Here is a 20,881-nt window from a genome sequence, read left to right as displayed (position 1 = left end):
CTACATTGCTTTCATTGATCTCACCAAAGCCTTTGACCTCGTCAGCAGACGTGGTCTCTTCAGACTACTAGAAAAGATCGGATGTCCACCAAAGCTACTAAGTATCATCACCTCATTCCATGACAATATGAAAGGCACAATTCAACATGGTGGCTCCTCATCAGAGCCCTTTCCTATCCTGAGTGGTGTGAAACAGGGCTGTGTTCTCGCACCCACACTTTTTGGGATTTTCTTCTCCCTGCTGCTTTCACATGCGTTCAAATCCTCTGAAGAAGGAATTTTCCTCCACACAAGATCAGGGGGCAGGTTGTTCAACCTTGCCCGTCTAAGAGCGAAGTCCAAAGTACGGAAAGTCCTCATCAGAGAACTCCTCTTTGCTGACGATGCTGCTTTAACATCTCACACTGAAGAATGCCTGCAGAGTCTCATCGACAGGTTTGCGTCTGCCTGCAATGAATTTGGCCTAACCATCAGCCTCAAGAAAACAAACATCATGGGGCAGGATGTCAGAAATGCTCCATCCATCAATATTGGCGACCACGCTCTGGAAGTGGTTCAAGAGTTCACCTACCTAGGCTCAACTATCACCAGTAACCTGTCTCTAGATGCAGAAATCAACAAGCGCATGGGTAAGGCTTCCACTGCTATGTCCAGACTGGCCAAGAGAGTGTGGGAAAATGGCGCACTGACACGGAACACAAAAGTCCGAGTGTATCAGGCCTGTGTCCTCAGTACCTTGCTCTACGGCAGCGAGGCCTGGACAACGTATGCCAGCCAAGAGCGACGTCTCAATTCATTCCATCTTCGCTGCCTTCGGAGAATACTTGGCATCAGGTGGCAGGACTATATCTCCAACACAGAAGTCCTTGAAGCGGCCAACACCCCCAGCTTATACACACTACTGAGTCAGCGGCGCTTGAGATGGCTTGGCCATGTGAGCCGCATGGAAGATGGCAGGATCCCCAAAGACACATTGTACAGCGAGCTCGCCACTGGTATCAGACCCACCGGCCGTCCATGTCTCCGTTATAAAGACGTCTGCAAACGCGACATGAAATCGTGTGACGTTGATCACAAGTCGTGGGAGTCAGTTGCCAGCATTCGCCAGAGCTGGCGGGCAGCCATAAAGACAGGGCTAACTTGTGGCGAGTCGAAGAGACTTAGTAGGTGGCAGGAAAAAAGACAGAGGCGCAAGGGGAGAGCCAACTGTGCAACAGCCCCAACAAACAAATTTCTCTGCAGCACCTGTGGAAGAGCCTGTCACTCCAGAATTGGCCTTTATAGCCACTCCAGGCGCTGCTTCACAAACCACTGACCACCTCCAGGCGCGTATCCATTGTCTCTCGAGATAAGGAGGCCCAAAAGAAAAAGAAAGAAAAGATCATGTTTGATGGCTTTGATCTTTTGTCCCAAAATATTTTCCCTCTGAACAGCTTCCAACTTCTCCAACAAAACATACAAACTAGGAACAGAAGGCCATTCGGCCCCTCAAGCCTGCTCCATTTGATAAGATCATGATTGATCTGAATGTGGCCTCAACTCCACTTTCCCGCCTTGCCCCCATAACACTTGACGCTTGTTGAATAATGATCCCATCAGTCTATTCTGATTCCCCTCTCACCCTCCTGGATAGGAGACAATAAAACAAAACTCGTCACCCTATAGACAAAGCACATCACAATATTGCTGGTCTATTTCATCAATAATAATTAGTGCTTCTGTGAGCTTAGACAAAACAGAGCGAGATCCTATTACATCCCTACCCCACATTCCCTGCAAACACTTAGAATAGAAAGAGTCAATAACATAATATCACTGTAACTTTCAACAGGAGACATGATTATTGCAGAGCTGAACAAATTCAGCTGCTATCTCTGGTCAGCTGTCTGCTCACATTTAACAAATTTCAGATCAAACCAAATAGTTCACACATTCAAACTCGTTTAAAACCAGGAGCTGACACCTCTGGTTTGTTGTCTGAAAGACAATCCTACCTTTCTTTCAGAAAAGAAACGCACGAGTAGATAGTGTGACAATATCATGAGTAGCCCAACTTACACCCAGTCATCACATCAGCTGGACAGCAGAGCTGCTGGAGCTGGGATAACAGCATAAACAGTGCTATAAAAATTCATTCAGGCTTTTGAACCTCTGATTATATTCAGTTTAGGAATAGATCCATCACTGGAAGGAATTGTTACAGTCTACTTAATGAATTTGTGTGGAACAGCTTCAATTGTTTGGCTTGCAGGTGACACGACAAGTAGCCCAGGCAGAACTTGTCAAAACATATTCCAGCATTGTGTCCCCATTCCTGAGTTTACAAGCCAGTACTCGGCCAAATTCACTATGCCAACAGGTGCCTCCCCCAGGTCTAGCCAGATACAGCCACAAAAATAAAAGCAAAATACTGCGGATGCTGGAAATCTGAAATACAAGCAAAATACTGGAAACACCTCTGCTCAGTCCACAAGCATGACCCCCAGCTTCCAGTTGCTGGCCATTTCAATTCACCCCCCTGCTCTCATGTCCACATTTCTGTCCTTGACCTGCTGCAGTGTTCCAGTGAACATCAACACAAGCTCGAGGAGCAGCACCTGATATCTTTCGATTAAGCACACTACAGTCTTCCAGACTCCACATAGAGTTCAACAATTTCAGAGCATGACTGGTCTTTTTTTATTATTTTATTTTTAAAATTACGTGCTCGTCTTAAACTTAGTTTTTCATGTTTGTGCTTTTGGACAGAGCTGTTCATTACTCCGTCATTATCACTCTCTCTGCACTAATGCTTTGTCTTTCACCCCAGTCAGCAGCTCCCCCCTTTGCCTTTGTCCCATGACATCTGTCATTTCATCTCTTCTGCCCTCTGCCCTATCACACACCTTCCCTTTTGTTGTCTTGCCACCCTACCCCCCTTCACTTCCTTATAACCTATTACATTTCTAACCTTTGCCAGTTCTGAAGAAGGGTCACTGACCTGAAACGTTAACTCTGTTTCTCTCTCCACAGATGCTGCCAAACCTGCTGAGTATTTCCAGCACTTCGTTTTTATTTCAGATACAGTCACATATCGATTAAAAATTACCCCTGTATAATTCTAGATTTAAAAGACAGGATGTGATGTGATATTTCTACCTGCAAAACATGACCTCTGGAAGAAAGAAATATTTTGGCTGGATGAGCTAAGAATGACAGTGCTGAAATCTGAAAGAACCATCCTGTAACTGCTCCTGGAGTTGGGCGTCAGAAGTTACCCGGCACCAGTGGAGGTGAGGTGCTTTTATCACTCATTTTACTCACTGACACACTTCAATAATTTACAATATCCACTGCCCAATTCGGACAATCTTCTTCCAGCACATGTTGAAATCAACTAACCGGTTAGCAGGTACAATCTACAATGGCACCTATTCTCCAACACAGCATCATGTCGTGAAATTACACTTTCGCTGCCATTGGTACATCAACTTGCAGAGAAGCAGATTTCATACCAGCAGGTCAGACTCAACTCAAATTACAGTAATTTCTGCCTTAGTAGTTAATATATATTGTTGGTTAAGAGGGAGGGAGGGAAGTGGGAGAATGACCCTTAGCTTGCTCAATGAACAGCAATTCCATAGTTAGATAAAAGAATAACTGAGAACCAACCCTGAGCATTCCACTATTACCCTGCTGAAGAATGATTCCATATAATTATACACAGATGCAGTGACCACCACTCAAACCTTTACTCTGTTGAAACTGCACCTTTTCATACTGTGGAATATGCAGGAACTGGAAATATAATCTTTGTTGAGTTTTACAGTGGTGATATTGAGTGAAAGAGTTGAAACATTTATCTGATGCCTTATCCTACAATAACTGGAGATAAATTTGCACACTCAATGTTGTTCAACTTGGGTGGATCAGAATATTGGAAATAGAATCCATTTAAAAGTGTATACTGCCCCCCTCCCATTACCTGTAAGCGGTAATTAACATCAACATCCCTCAGTAATTAACATACCAATCCCTGGTAATCTCAGACCAGGTTCTGAAATTAGATGTGTCGTCTCACTCCATCCCCTTGATACATTATGATACACCAACAAACCGGACGCATCAGTTCCCTCCTATGAATCATACAGGACTGCTCTCACCCTCTTTCTCACACGCTCTCTCATTTCCATGCTTGCTCTTTCTAGTGATGACGAGCTGTTCTCTCCCCTTGCAATTCTGACAGTCCAGCTAATATTGGGACCTCAGTGTAGGGAATCCTCATTTTGAATTTACAGCTTATTCCATGATTACAGCACACTGAAATGTGGGATGCAGTCACGTCCTTTACTCTTACTCCTAATCTTTAATCTAAAGGATGGAGACCAATGGTCACATGATCTAGTTTACCATTTAGCATGGTAATTAACTGAAAATGAACTGTGTCCCTGACACCCCAAACCGACTGCACTTTCTGTAAGAGTTGCGACAGCTATAATCTGTACAAGGCAGGGTGTCTCAAAGCACTTTGCACTTCTGATTCTGATTGGCCCTCTTCCATCTACTTATAAACTGTGAGTTGCTGACACGTTCTAAACACTTGAGTATGACAGTTGGGTTCATAAAAATAGATCAAGGCGAGAACTGTTCACTGACAGACTAGAGGCGAGAACAGTGAGGTGCTTAGAATCAGCAAGGAAGCATTGAGAAGAGCGCGGCACACACCAATCATGCAACTGCAGTTGCTGCAGAGAGAGCAGGTTTCCCCATTAGCAAAGCTTTTGTTAATGAAGGTTCTTCCACAGGCCCTGTCCTACCTGTAATGTTGACCTCAACCAGACCCGATCGTGTGCCAATTGCATTTGTAGCTTCGCAGACATATGTCCCAGCAAGGTCATAGGTCACAGTCCGTTTGAAGAGCAGGGTGCTGTTCTGTGGTTCCACGTTTACAGGCAGTGATCCGTTTAACCTGTAAAAATAAACACACTGTAATTTCAACAAAGATCACAAAATGGTGGGGGGGGGGGGGAAGAGAGAGAGAGAAAAGAGAGTGCGAGAGAGAGAGCGCGAGAGAGAGAGAGAGCAAAAAAGAGAGCGCGAGAGAGAGAGAAAAAGAGAGCGAGAGAGAGAGAGAAAAAGAGAGAGAGAGAGAGAGAGAGAGAAAGAAAATGTGGAAGGTGCTAGTTGATCTGAATTAACTCCCTTCTCTGAAGTTTCACTGGCGGCACAGTGGCGCAGTGGTTAGCACCGCAGCTTCACAGCTCCAGGGACCCGGGTTCAATTCTGGGTACTGCCTGTGCGGAGTTTGCAAGTTCTGTGACCGCGTGGGTTTTCACCGGTTTCTCTGGTTTCCTCCCACAGCCAAAGACTTGCAGGTTAATAGGTAAATTGGCCATTGTAAATTGCCCCTAGTATAGGTAGGTGGTAGGGAATATGGGATTATTGTAGGGTTAGTATAAATGGGTGCTTCCTGGTCGGCACAGACTTGGTGGGCCGAAGGGCCTGTTTCAGTGCTGTATCTCTAAATAAAAATAAACTATCTGTTTGGGGATGGGGAGGGAGGCCCTGCTCACCTTGAGCGTTGCTCTGGGCTTTAGTGTTTCTCTCAATGTTTTTAAAAATGAATTTCCAAGAGTTTGTATTTGTTTGGCTCTTTGGTGGGTCACAGTACTGCCTCCCTCACAGAGTTGCTTGTTCAGGCTGAAACAGGAGCCTAGCCTCTGAATTCTCTTCAACTCTAAACTGACCTTTAACCACATGTATAGCCCATCACAAACACTCACTCCTTCCACTTCCTCAACATAGCTCACTCAGAATCCCCACCACCACACTGATACTCCCACCTGTGACAGGATGGCATGCTCCTGCAGCACAGTATGTGTGTCAGCAGTGGACGTAAAGGGTCTGAATTCTGTACTTCAGACAATATCCAGGACCCAAATCTTGTGGGTCCGGAAAACTTGGGCTGACAGTGCGGAAAGCTCTTCGCAGTGGTTCTCCAGCAGACAATTAAATAAAGCAGTTAAATAAAAAGGGAGGCCTGCACTCAGATTCATGGATCTGACATGCTACCCATGCCCATATAGCATCGTACCACCTCTTATTCAATGCAGCTGGAGCCCCAGTGAATATATAAAAGGATCAGTAGTTTAATTGAATAGGTAGCAGAAATCTCCAGCATCACTGGGTTGCAACAGGTGAGAGGGGGCCAAGCTGGTTGTCTTCTCTGTAGCAGGCCGAGCTAGCCAATACCTACCTCAACAAATGGGAAGAACACACTGAGCTACTAACATGGTCAAAATCTTGCCCGCTTTAAAGGGATTTTCAGGGCATATATCGGGAATGAATGATACAAAATATATTCAAGCATTTTTTTTCCTTGTTTCTCTCTGAAAAGTCTGTTGTTACCCTTGCTTGAACCAAGTGCACACAAAATCAGACTCTCATTCACACCCACACATCTGTACATGGACAATCATATGTAGGCACACAGACATGCACACATACTTTCATGTCCCAATTTGTCTCCACTTCCTTTAGACATGCTGACTCTTGCTGAGATATGTGTCCACAGTCACACTAACCCTCCAATAATTTGCCCAGGTGGGAATTCTCCTTGTATGACCCTATGTGGGAGGTATCAAAGTGCAGTCCAATCCTGCCCCACTCAATGCCTGGGTGCACACTTTCCCAGCGGGAGCCGCTGGATGATCAGAAACTGGGGCCCTAGCTAATTTCCTCTGTCCCTTGTCTACAGGCACTGAGATCGCTTACGGCACCCCAACAGAGGACAGTTAATTCAGCACAGAACATTATTTAAACCCCAACATCTTCCGGCCTGTACAACAAGACATGGCACCTTTAATCACAAGATACACACTCCTGATGCAAAACTACAAAGCTGCAACCTCTCTGCTTCCAGCCATACAAGTGAAACGGCAAAGTCCCAAAAGATAAAAGTGCATCAAGGTGCCGCGTTTTTGCACTGGCAAGCCCTTCCACTTTATTGCCATGCCAATTGCAACTGCTGATTGGCAATTGGCAGGTGTCTCTGAGCTCGCAAAATTCAAACCCTTTAACACTTCTGGGTTGTGCACTGACTGTTATTGTGTGCAGCTCTGTATTGACAGGCGAGTGATGAATCAGCTCAGAGCACTGAAAAGCCAATTAATTGTCAGGCTAAATTCTGTTTCTCCCATCATTACAACCACAGTTAAATCCTGACCAATCACTCACAGCCTGACATCTGGACTGGCTGCAGTCGAAGATATTAAACTCCAGGTTTGTACAGACAGACACTGTTCTGAAAAGATCTCTAGTGCAGTCGGTTAAACTAGAGCAACAGATAAAACAAAGAACACCCCCAAAAAAAGTCATGTGACAAGGTCATGAGGTCAGCTCAGATTACTTTACACACCGAAAAAAATTATCCCACATCCCTTCACTTTATATTGCACCATTAGTGATAGCTGAATGCGCACATAACATTTACTCATGATGCATTAGTCTTCGAATAAGGCCCCCTCAAGGATCAAACTGAAGTATCCTGATCATGGGTGATGCAGTTTCAGTTTAATGCAGCGTGTGTTTATTTATATAGAAAGTTGCTGACAGAATGGGACATCACGCCCAGTCAGAAGGATAAACAAAACTGTGCCCATTCTCCATAATTCTGATCATCGGGCAAGTGCAGTAACGGGTCATCAAGCTGCACTGTGCATCGGCGGATTATCAAACATGCTGAAATTATAAACACAACAGGGTAGAAACTCATCTCGGGCGTGGGCGCTGAACGGATGGTATCAGATTGCCCGGCAGTTATACGTAGTGCCGGGTATGCAGTCCCATTGCAGTGAATGGAATTAAATCTCAAGCACTTCATACAACAGGTGGCAGATAGGATAACGTCCATTTAAAACCAGCACCTGAAACAAAATTCTATCCCGGAATCATCTTCTAGGTTAATGCTAGAAAACTGAGCAGGGAGCCACACGAATTGGAGACTGCCTTTAGCCTCAGGGACCATAGAAACTGGAGCCAATCTGTGCAGATAACAACTGGCTTATTACCAGCTTTCAGTACAATATAGATCGATACAAATCACAGGCAGGTACAGGGTCCAGAGTTGCTTTGGGCATATGTGATGAAACATTCACAATCTGAACCCCAGGGAACACCCCACCCCTCTCCCCCAGTATTGACCCCATCCCCACTAAATATCCTTCCTGCCTTCCACATCCATTAGTTTGTTTAATATCCACACAGATAATTTGCTGCCACTGTTTCCATTATAAACAGTGAGAGTGAGTCAGCTTGCTGACTGAAGGATACAGCTGTGGCCATGCAGACACTTGTTTTTAATATAACAGCTACCTGATCTCAGATACAAAGTCACGGGAAACCATTAATGGATACAGAAAAGGACAGTTTGTATTTTAAATAAGTGCAATTATCAAATAATATAGGGAAAGTGACCTCCTCCTGTCCAGGAACACAGTCAACAGCTGATTCACTGGCAGACCACAGCAATCTCCGATAAACCTCAATATGTAGGACAGTCGTACGCAGCACAGACAGGACATTGCAAGCATGATAAATACAGGGATACAGTGCCACACAGATCATAAATACTGGGAGACACAGTCACACTGTCTCTGCTCTCCAGTCATTATAAATAGGCATCATTCCTTACTTCACCCTCTAATATTCAGCTGAATAAATGTATTTACCAAATTGAAGGTTCCACATTATAATCAAAACAAAAATCAACAGAAGTCTGGTAATAATGCAGCAAACACACTGTCCTTTCAAATCCACAGTCTGAACCGAAATCCTGCACAGAGAGATGGGGTGAATGTCTCCTGCCTCAAAGATCTCAGCGTCCCTAAATTACATGGGTTTGGGCATTTCAAGTAAGCACAAAACTGTCCACATCCTGCACAAATTGCACACAATCTTGCTTGCAGACACTGAGACAAATGGTGCGGTAACTGGAAATGTCAAACAAGTGCAAGACTGAGCACTCTGAGGGTTAGGAATAAGGCTCACTCAGAGTATGGCACAGTTAACCCATGTATAACTCAACCCCACAGTGAAATCACAAGGTGAAATAACTGGGCAAATGTTTCCTGAGCACTGAAATTGCTCAATTTGCTGATAAAAAAAAAATTAAACCTGGCTGAGGAAAGGCAATGGGAGGGAAGGTGCACCAACCACTCTGCTGGGCTCCTTTACTGATATTGCTCAGTATTAGCCCTATCCTAAACTAATGTAGTCTGTTATCAAGCCTAGCCAACCATATGTTAATTTGTGACGAGTAATTTGGTTCTTTTGTCTAGCTGACTCACTTAATCACAATATTTGTAATTTGCTCACCCAAAAACATTAATGAACCACAGCAGCAAAAAAAAAAACATCAAGAAATTAATGCACTGATGGCACTGGACGGAGTAAACAGAACATCAGAGGAATAGCAAAGAACAATACAGAAATAGACTGGCAGCTAACATAAAAGGGAATTGACGGGCCTTCTACAGACATATTAACAAACTGCGTCAACAGGTTGTTAGAGGAACACTAGAGCTGATTAGGGACCAAAATGGAGCTCTACTCATGGAGGCAGAAGGCACAGCTGAGGTGCTAAATGAGTACTTTGCCTCTGTGTTTACCAAGGAAAGGACTTTGCCAAAGCAATGGTAAACGAGGAGGTTGTGGGGATACTGGACAAGATAAAAATAAAAGAGGAGAAAGTAACAGAAAGGCTGGCTGTACTTAAAGTGGATAAGTCACCTGGACAGGATGGAATACATGCTAGGTTGCCGAGGGAAGTAGGGTAAAAATTGCAGTGGTGCAGGCCACAAGCTTCCAATTCTCCTTAGATACAGGAGTGATGCCAGAGGACTGGAAGATTGCATATGTTACACCCTTATTCAAAAAAGGGGAGAAGCATAAAGCTGGCAATTACAGGCCAGTCAGTTTATCAGTGGTGAGGACACTTTTAGGAACAATAATCTGGAAGAAAATTAACAGCCACCTGGACACACATGGACTAATAAAGGAGAGCCAGCACAGATTTGTTAAATAGTGCTCGACTAACTTGGCAGTTTTTTTGATGAGGGAATAGAGAGGGTGGATGAGGTCAGCACAGTGGATGTTGTGTATATCGACTTTCAAATGGCATTTGATAAAACACCATATGTAAGACTTGTTAACAAAATTGATACCCATGGGATAAAAGGGGCAGTAGCAGCATGATTACAGAATTATCTAAAGGATAGTAAAGAGAGAGCCGTGGTGAATGGCTGTTTTCAGACTGGAGGCAGATAGACAGTTGAACTCCCCAAGGTTCAGTACTAGGATCACTGCTGTTTTTGATATATATTCATGACTTGGATTTGAGGGATATAGGCCTCAATTTTGAAATCTGCAGATGACAAAACTTGGAAGTGTAGTAAACAATGAGGAAAACAGTAACGCTCTTCAAGAGGATCCAGAAAGGCTGCTGGAATGGGCAGACAAAATTCAATGCAGAAACGTGTGCATTGATACATTTTAGTAGGAAGAAAGGGGAGACACAATACATCCTAAATTGTACAATTTTAAAGGTGGTGCAAGAAGAGCGAGACTTGGGGGTGTTTGTGCACAAATCTTTCAAAGTGGCAGAACAGGTTAACAAAGCAGTTAATAAAGCCTGAATTAAATGTTAATAAAGCTGGGTTCCCAGCTTTATAAACAAAGGCAGAGAGTACATAAACAAGGAAGTTATGCTAAACCTACATAAAATACTAGTTCGGCCCCAGTACATCCAATTCTGGCACACATTAGGAAGGATGCGAAGGCTTTCAGAAGGTACAGAAGAGATTTACTAGAATGTTTCCAGGAATGAAAGATTACAGTTACGTGGATAGACTGGAGAAGCTGGGGTTGTTCTCCTTACAGCAGAGAAGGCTAGCATGAGATTTGTTAGAGATTTTTAGAATCATGAAGGGTTTAGATAGAGTAAATAAAGTGAAATGGTTTCTGATAGTTGGAAGGACAATAACAGAAGACAGAGTTTAAGGTGACTGGCAAAAGAACCAGAGGCAACATGAACAGAAACACTTTTTGCAATGAGTGGCTACAAAAGCAGGTCAGAGTCTGGGAATTCTGCAAGTAACTCACCTTCCAGCTCGCCAAAGCCTGTCCCCCAGCTACAAGGCACAAGTCAGGCGGGTGATGGAATACTTTCCACTTGCCTGTATGTTGTTGGAGCTGCATCCATTCAGGAAGCTTGACACCATCCAGGACAAAACAGCCCAGTTGACTGGCACCCCATCCACCACCTTCAACATTCACTCCCTCCACCATCAACACACAGTGGCAGCAGTGTGTACCATCTACCAGATGCACTGCAGCAATGCACCAAGGCTCCTTTGACAGCACCTTCCAGACCTCTACCACTGAAGGATAAGGGCAGCAGATGCATGGGAACACCACCACCTGTAAGTTCCCCTCCACATCACACACCATCCTGACTTGGAACTATATCGCCGTTCCTTCACTGTCGCTGGGTCAAAATCCTGGAACTCCCTGCTTAACAGCACTGTGCGTGTACCTACCCCACATGGACTGCAACGGTTCAAGAAGGCAGCTCACCACCACCTTCTCAAGGGCAATTAGGGATGGGCAACAAATGCTAGCCTAGCCAGTGATACTCATATCCAATGAACATTTTTTTCAAATTGGAATGCACTGCCTGATAGGGTGATGGATACAGGTGCAATAATTGTCATCAAAAGAGGAATTGGTTAAATACTTGAAGCAGGAATAAACTGCATGGGGCAGTGGGACTAACTGGATTGCTCTTTGAAAGAACCTACACAGACCCAATGAGTTGCCTCCTCTGCTGTATTATTCTGAGTCTATAACTCACACTGCCAACTGATGAACAAGTAACACAATTTAGAAATGGCTTCAAGACAGCCAGTTCCCAATGAACGCAGTAAAGAGGATCATCACCAGCTGATAGACTGTGTTTAGCCATCAATCGTCTAAGAGCTCAAGGCTGAGAATGTTCACTATTTACTGAAGTATGGCAGCTTATGTGAACGTGTTGGGGGTGGGGTGAGAAGGTTGTTGGTGGGTGGGGTTGCAGTTTTATTACAACAGTTCTTAGCATTAGTGGCATGACTGATCCAGTGTTGGACGAACAGCTAAAGTGAGACTAATATAACATTCAGATCCTTGCCAGAATCAACCATTTGGAATCAATTTAGGCTCACCGGGAACTGGATCAAACTGCCAACCCTAGTTAGATCACACTGGCATGTTCTGACTCAACCCAGCTATCACTGAATATAACCCTGCATGCCACATCTGCCACTGAATCTATCCATTAAATCCTCATTCATTTAAACTCAGCATTAGCAGCTAATGAAACACAGAGAAAGACAACAAAACCTGCTCCATACAAACCCCCCACAACAATATTTTTCCACCCACAATAGTTACTGCTCTGGATGCTTTGATTTTCTAATAAACATGCTACTTTCCCCTGCTCTAAATTGCAATTTACTTCCATCATTTGTTGGAACAGATGGGACTCCAGGGGGTTAGAAGATGATTAAAAGGTACTTGACCTGCCGTCCACCTGCACAGATGCATCCAAAACTGAAACAGTTATTTGAATGTTTTAATAAACTCTACTGTTAATTAATCTGCAACACAAGAGCACAATAGCCGATTAAAGCAAACATCAGAATTTGCAGTCTAACCCAGAAATATCCGCAAAACCTAAAAACTGTTCAAATAATTTGTAGTAATAAGTGAACCATTATATACCAGGATGTGTTTGGACATGAAGAGGCCTTCGTTCAGTTAAAAGCACACACCAATACATCCTCCCACTGCCACTCAATGCAACCCCCCATTCACCCTGAGTAGCTCACCCTTCACAATGCATTTGTTTTCAGTAAACACTGAAACTGCTGTGAAGGTGACATTGCCCAGTGAAACCCAAAGTTACTCAAGTGAAACCAAAATGCAGTGAGTGTTGTAACATGAGTTTTGAGTTGCCTGGCAGATGATTTCAACATAAAGTAAACAAAATCTGAGCGCAGTTCTGAAGTCAGATCATACCGTGAGAGATGTGCACACTTGCTTATTCAGTCATGTCAAGGCATTGTTCATTTACTCTATTAAATATCACTTTTACTTCACTAACAAGTTATGCCGAGTTCCCACGCTTTCGCACCACGCTTCTTACTTGCTCCAGCTCATCTGCCGATGTTCCATCCAGTCTGTGCCTTGCGTGCCCTACCAGTGACCTGACATCCCTTCCCACCTGGTAACCCCGTGCCCCATTCCATGTCCCCTCACCCTGCTGGGTGCCCCTGCTTTGTGTCACCCTCTGGCTTCTCACTCTGCCCTGAATGAAGCCCCCGTCAGTTGCACTAACTGCCACCTGAGCCAAGCACACACACAACATTGAACTGGATCATATAATTAGAACTGGGTATTGCCTCGATCAATGTTCTGACGACTGCCATCCTAACCATTACCAGTGAGAATGCATTACAACACCATTAGAAATAGTCCTTCACTCCAGATCAATCCCAAGGACAGGAATCACGGAGGTAAATCTGGGTGGTGATTAGCCTCTTGAGCATCCCCAATTTTCATCACTCCATCATTGGTGGCCTGGCCCTCAGTTGTCTTGACCCTAAGCTCTGGAATTTCCTCCCTAAACCTCCCCACCTCTTTCTCCTCCTTTCAGACCCTCCTTAAATCCTAACTCTTTGATCAAGCTTTTAGCCATCTGTTCTATCATCGCCTTATGTGGCTCAACCTCAAATTTTGCTTTAGAATGTTCCTATCAAGCACCATGGGATGGTTTATTACCTTAAAAGGTATTATATAAATACAATCTGTTGATTTTGTTGGGCACTGCAGTCACTCACATACAATTGATCACCGAGACCCTGCCCTGATTCCAGACCAAGTCTGACAGCTATAAACGCAACATTTCATTGAGTTTCAGTAGTCTCGGCCCGTTACTTAAATCAGCGTTCGTCCAAAGCGCAGAACAACCCACCAATGGACTCTAATGGTACTGACGTTACTGACAGAGTACCATAATGGCTGCGAGGGTAAAGGAAATACCCAGCAGTGCGATGGTCTGAGCTTCAGTTTAGCTGTTTCCAGAGTGAAGAAAGTTACAAGTAGGTACAAACACAGGAAGTGTTCAATTCTGACAACAACGACGACTTGCATTTACATCACACCTTTAATGCAGTAAAATGCCCCAAGGTACTTCACAAGGTGGTTAACAAAACTTGGCACTAAGCCATATAAGGAGATATTAAGCTGACCAAAAGCTTGATCAAACAGGTGGGTTTTAATGAGCATCTTAAAGGAGGAGAGAGGGGGTAGAGGCAGAGGGATTTACAGAGAGAATTCCAGAACTTGGGGCCTAGTCAGCTGAAGGCACAGCCACCAATGGTGGAGCAATGAAAAATCAGGGATGTGCAAGATGCCAGAATTGGAGGAATGCAGAGATCTCGGAGGGTTGTAGAGCTGGAGAAAATTGCAGAGATGGGAAGGAGCAAGTCTTTAGGTGGTCACCCCTGGCAAAGCATAAAGAAAGCAGCTGAGATAAAGAAAATCTGTAAATACTGGAAACTCAGCAGACCCTGAAAGGGGAAAAATGGACTTGCTATGTACTTCCAGCATTTTCCTTTTCATGAAAAGAGCCCATATCAGAGAGCTGCAAGTACTTACATCTTCCACTTATACTTTGTGGCAGGTGGGTTCCCATCTGCTCTGCACGTCAGCCGCACATCTTCTCTGTTCAAGTACCAATTCCCATCGAATCCTTCCACTGTAACCTCTGGTTCATCTGCATGGATAAGTAATGTCACCAAGAGAGAGAATTCAGAGGCAGTTTCACCTGTAATCTCATCTAAGCCCCAAACATTTCACTTCATTTAACATTAAATAACCTGTTTATTGGCCGATAGCATTAAACACATTGTTGCTGAAATGAAGTGGCTTGCACTAACTCAAGTGTTCGCATGTAACTCTGCCCTTCAAGACCGTTTTTGGTAATGAACTAGACTGTTTAGTTGGGAAATGGTAGATGATCATCTATAATGAGGTACCTTTGAACAAGCTGTAACAGAGGATGAGAGACCGGTATGTTACACGGAGTGATGCCAGTTGACGTATAGGGCGTGAGGTATATCGGAACCTGTTGTAGTGAGCATCCTTGACCTCTGCTTGCTCAGCACTAAGCTCGGCTTCTGGAATTTCCTGCCTTGTTCCCTCTGATTTGCCACCCACCCTCACTTTGAAAAACCTCCTCAAAATTCTCGTTTCAAGCTATGCCTCCCCCTTACCCTTCCGCCTGGCATCCACTGTCTACTCCTCTGTGTAAAGTGCTTGGAGGCAATTTCCTGTATTTCAGGACCTCTACAGGAATTCAGCTTGTTTGAGTGGGGTGTTGAGAATATAAAAGAGTGTCGTGACAAGGATTCTGTCCAAGGACATTAGCGTGCGGGTATATCAGAGACTGCAACAGTGATAAGTATGGGGGTGCACATGCAGGTGGACAGGAGCAGAGTCCCATGCATCAGTCACAGCAAAAAATTAACATGCTTTAGCTCGGTTTTCAGAACATTAATAACAATGCTATAGCTGATACTCACACTGCACATTTAACATCAGCACTTTGGTGGTGCGGTCCATTTGGTAATTCACGACACACGTCAGCGGTTGCCTGTGAGCCTCTCTGGATGGAACCAGCAGAAATTGACTGGTCACCGTGATGGTGCCATTTTGGTTTCGAGATTCTTTAACAACCGTCTCCCCGTTAATTTTCGTCTCCCAGGTGATGATGCCTGGTGGTTTCCCATTGGCGGATGTACAAGTTGCTACAACAATCTTTCCTGGAAGACCAGCTCTTGCTATGATGGTGTTTGGACTGAGCTCAGCATCAATCACTGGTCTGGCTACAAGGGAATTAGAGAACCATCAGTGAAAAACAAATCATGAAGAAGTGTGTCTGACTGAACACTGTCTCCCCCCAACACCCCCAGCATATCAAAATGTGTCAGCACTGTTCCCTCAATTTGTACTCAACAATGGAGTAACAGGAGTCCTGGAACAAGACTGGTGCAGACTTAATAACTTCTCCAATTTTACATCATCACACATATATAATCCAATGTTCCACCCAAAACAATTAAAAGATTGCATTTTTTGCATATAAGCAATTAAGACACATAATGAAATGCTCTACAGGCATTTACAGAGGCAAAAGCAATGTGGCACAGAGCAGTGGCAGATTTAGTGGCGGTAACAGAATCCACCTCATTCCATCATTCTCCTTAAAACCTCTTCAACTTCTCAAATGTCCCTTTTGCTTGGGTCTGGTCCCCAATTGTAAAGAACCACAAAAAGGTTTTAAAAATGTTTAATGGTGCTGTTGCTGCAGGCTGCGTCTCAACCCAGTTCCTAAAGGTCGTGTCAGAGATACAATCTAGGCTGTTGCTCCAGTGCGGTACTAAGGGTACTGGATGCGCTGTCCAACAGAACGGTTGATTGTTTCGTAAGAAGGACACTAAAGATTACATTGCACAATTTCAAAGAGCAGGGAGTTCTCTCAATGTCCGGGCCAATAACCCTCCCTCAAACAGGTGTGCGAGATACAAAATGCACGCGCGCGAGAGAACGAGAGCACAGGAGAACATGCCGCAAGAGAAAATGCAAAAAGAGACAAGAAAAAAAGATGGAGAGAAAGAGTCTGTGTGCGCACAGGTGCGTACAAAGAATGTGGCAGTTTTTTAATATTGCTCACGACCAATGCTATTGTAGTCTGCTCCCTAACAGCAAGGGAGCACCAGTGAAAAGAATGTTAATTGCAGCATAGCAGAAATAGCACAATCTGCTGGAAATAACACAGCCAGCACTTGCAAAGAGAAGACAGGTCTGACATTTCTGGCACATAGGCTTTGAAAAGGTAGCCATCCGAAATTGCAACCTGTCTTTTTCCAGATTGATCTTGCCAGATTCACTACCCAGTCTTCCTGGCAGCTAGCCTTAAACACAAATCTTGGAGGTTGCCAATATTCATGCAAGACCCCTGCATCACTACTACAACCATGACACTTCACCCGATGAAAAAACAGTTACAAAGAAGAGGAGAATAAGGGACAGAAATGGACAGAAGTGAGTAGATTCTCTGCTGCTCTCTGTGACCATGCAATACAGACTCACAGGCAGGGGATTGGAGCAGAGAGCAGAAATGGAAAGAAGGGACCGTAACAGAGAAAGACAGTAAGAGAGCACACAAGTGTGAGTGAGCATGAGAGACACAGGTGAACTGTAAACACCAGTAGGCAGCTCATAGTGAAGTGTGTTGAAACACTGGACTATTCGGCAAAAGCAGTGACTCCTAGTTTGAGCGATTAAAGACCAGTAAGGGCAACAATCAGGTTGCGAGATAACAGCGGGTGGACAGGCTGGGAGGAATGGTGACCAGCAATGGTCCTTGTTTTTTTTTTTAAGAATACGAGGTCGAAAGGAACAGGCTGTACATTCAGGCAAATATATTTTAAACGCTTATTAATTGGTTGAGGTGCCTGAGCACCAAGGCAAACTAATCCTGCAGGCTGGGCCTCAAATGGGCATTAGATCCTTAATCTGCATTCGCAAAAGGGCCCAACATCCTACCTCAGGTGTGAGCATTGCACACTGGTTTGTGACCTTTACCCTTGGTTGTAGTGTGGCCAAATGCCTAGGAGCAGGTGTCTAAATGATCACTGGTAAGCTCTTTCTTCTTTCTTTCTTTTGGGCCTCCTTATCTCGAGAGACAATGGATACGCGCCTGGAGGTGGTCAGTGGTTTGTGAAGCAGCGCCTGGAGTGGCTATAAAGGCCAATTCTGGAGTGACAGGCTCTTCCACAGGTGCTGCAGAGAAATTTGTTTGTTGGGGCTGTTGCACAGTTGGCTCTCCCCTTGCGCCTCTGTCTTTTTTCCTGCCAACTACTAAGTCTCTTCGACTCGCCACAATTTAGCCCTGTCTTTATGGCTGCCCTGGTAAGCTCTACCCTTTGGAATTTTGGGGGCTACATTGTTGGAGTTCCGAAGAAGGGTCACTGACCCGAAACGTTAACTCTGCTTCTCTTTCCACAGATGCTGCCAGACCTGCTGAGTGAATCCAGCATTTCTTGTTTTTGTTTATCTTCAACTTGATAACTGGACAAACAATGTTGTCACAAAGTGAAGGTGACACCTCAACACCACCTTCTCAGGGGCAATTAGGGATGGGCAATAAATGCTGGCCTAGCCAGTGAAGCTCACATCCCGTGAATGAAAAAAAAAGCAGCAGCAACAAACCTCCATTCTGATCACAATAAGAAGTCACTGTTATAGAGTAATGACTAGTTTCTATTAACAGGATAAAGGTTGCAACGTTGGGGCAGGAATCACACATTTGCATTTTTTGATTAAATACATATGAAACAATCTCCAAGAGCTGATCTGCATGCACAGCACAAAACAAAGAGCGGGGACGCCAAGAATCTCAACTCCAATCCGTCCCATCGCATTGTCATGCAAAACAAATGATTTATGGCTACCAGTTTTCTAATGAAAGACTAAATGCGCTTCCATCGTCTGACTGTGAATGGATGTCAGGATGCACTCTTCCGTGATTATCCATGTTTTGTTCTTGGTCACACTGCGGAGATGATTTGCTGCTGTGCTTCAACCAAGAGAGGCCATGAATCCTTATTTTGGTAAATGTCAGATGCTGTTTTCTGGTACAAGGCCTCAGTCAGGGACTGATACAGACAGCTGCTGCCTTTTGCTTGGCAGCTACAGTTACACAGCTGACTTATGAACACCATAGCAGAAACAGACCATGTGCCCACAAAGAAACATTCAGGTACTCAATCTCCAATTGGCTGTATGGATAGATTTTCATTTCACCAGGATTTGCAAACCAAATTAAGCTGGAGCAGACACAGCACCCAAAGTCAAAAGTGCAATTGAGTTCAGCAGCAACTCAGTGAGCAACACTCGTCCTCAGTCACAAGGTTCTGGGCTCAAGTCCAACTCACGTGCAGTACTGAGGGAGTGGATGTTAAAGATCCCATGGCACTATTTGAAGGTGGTCAGGGGAGTTCTCTCCAGTGTCCTGGACAATATTTATCCCTCAATCAACATCACAAAACAGATTAGCTGGTCATTATCGCATTGCTGTTTGTGGGATCTTGCTGTCTGCAAATTCTTGCTTTACAACAGCGTGTACACTTCAAAAGTACTTCATTGGCTGTGACGTACTTTGAGATGTGCAGTGGTTGTGGAAAGAGCAATATAAATGCATGTATAAATTTATAAATATAAATGGCCGGCACGGACATGACGGGCCAAAGGGCCAGTTTCTGTGCTGTATAACTCTATAAGTCTTTCTTTTTTAAGAGTGTATTTAGAAGGAGGCACTTCTTGACTGAAGCATTGCTACAAGTTCAAGCCTACCATTAGGTAATGTTGCAGCAGATACAACATGCTTTGCAAATGTTGCACAGGAGTTCACACGCCAGGCACTTCAGCTTGCTCTTATGATTTGGAGTGTAGGTAGATGTACCTATCCAGCGCTGCCCTGAGTTCAAGCAAAAGCCAATGTGCTCAGCCAGTTCAGCGTACACACATCAATGCATGTGAAGTGATGTTATTTAAATCCTTCTGACTCACAATGGTCAGCTTAGTGCACTCAAACACAGAGATCTTTCTCAGTTCCATCCATCAAGACTAACTCACCAAGAGAAAATATTGCTTCCCCTATGGATTTTAGTATGAGAAAGGAATACCGAGCAATCACAGATTCCTAACCTGGATAACGTTAAGAACTGGAGGCACATCATGAATCTGAATGCACTGTGCAGTTCACATTGTCATGCTAGGCCCCCATCTACCAAGAATGAGGCACATTAATTTTGTCATGAACATTGATTTTAAACTGTTACTAGAGTGAAGAAAGGACTTGTTAAACAGATCCGCCATGGCTGAAAAAGACATTTGCATATTGACAGACGGTGATTGGAAGAACAAAGGACCATTGCCTGACACATTCAACCCACAATGGACCTTGATCACCAGGTATTGTGTGCAAGAGGAGCATCCCAGAAACTGCTAAGGTGATACAATCCTCAAGACGTGGTCTGACCAGTTAGTCACATGACTAACCTACTGGGCAACCTGGGTTTTTCTGAATTGTACAAACAGTTTGAACTGAGTATCTGTTTGCTCCTGGACTGAGAAGATCTCTCCTCCTCTTTCTCACAAACATCTGAATCCACTGAAGACACATGACCACAAGAGAGAAAAGTGTCTGATAGTGAACAAGTTTTGAGAATAATACTGGGCCCCAACGAAAAGCAAGATCTACCTACAATCGAGGACTCTACAGTGAGCTCGAAAAACCGTAACAAAAACTCTTCAGAGATTGCCTCAAACTTTTCCACTTTATTTTTCTTCTGCTCTTTTCTGTCTCTATCTACTTGTGTGCATAGTGTATGCATGCTCGCGTGGGCACGTCGTGTGTCCACAGGCGTCAACCGAATTAGAGTTTAAGTTCAAGGTTAGTAAATTTCAACTTTTCTTCTTTAAACCCAAGAAAACCTGTTTGTGTTGGTTTCTTTGCCTTATAATTGGAAAGCAGTGAACAAGGATTCACGAAAGGGGAGCTTAAAACACGGTGTATTTAAAATTAACCCCGTTACAGTTAGACCAGGTGAAGGCTGACAGAGACCCCTAGGTCCCTTTCTCACCTGGTCGTAACAACAGACAATGAAGCTGCTCTCTACCTATTAGACTGTCACTGACAAGAGAATTCTGAATACAAATGTGGTGCATTTGGTTA

The 20,881-nt window shown here is 44.2% G+C and overlaps 1 protein-coding gene across 6 annotated transcripts in view; it reads right to left on the bottom strand.

Moving 5' to 3' along the window:
* Positions 1-20,881, bottom strand: part of nectin1b (nectin cell adhesion molecule 1b) — a 468,850-nt gene that overhangs the window by 329,951 nt on the left and 118,018 nt on the right. For all 6 annotated transcript variants that reach the window (XM_068054140.1, XM_068054136.1, XM_068054139.1 and 3 more), the window contains exons 3-5: positions 15,663-15,965; positions 14,737-14,854; positions 4,797-4,948 (exon numbers count right to left, since the gene is read on the bottom strand). In XM_068054140.1, the coding sequence (XP_067910241.1) occupies positions 4,797-4,948; positions 14,737-14,854; positions 15,663-15,965 (573 nt within the window). The remainder of the gene's footprint in view (positions 1-4,796; positions 4,949-14,736; positions 14,855-15,662; positions 15,966-20,881) is intronic.

Source organism: Heterodontus francisci, chromosome 22 (assembly GCF_036365525.1).
Source record: "Heterodontus francisci isolate sHetFra1 chromosome 22, sHetFra1.hap1, whole genome shotgun sequence".
Taxonomy (NCBI): Eukaryota; Metazoa; Chordata; class Chondrichthyes; order Heterodontiformes; family Heterodontidae; genus Heterodontus; species Heterodontus francisci.
This window is presented reverse-complemented; position numbering and strand designations above follow the sequence as displayed.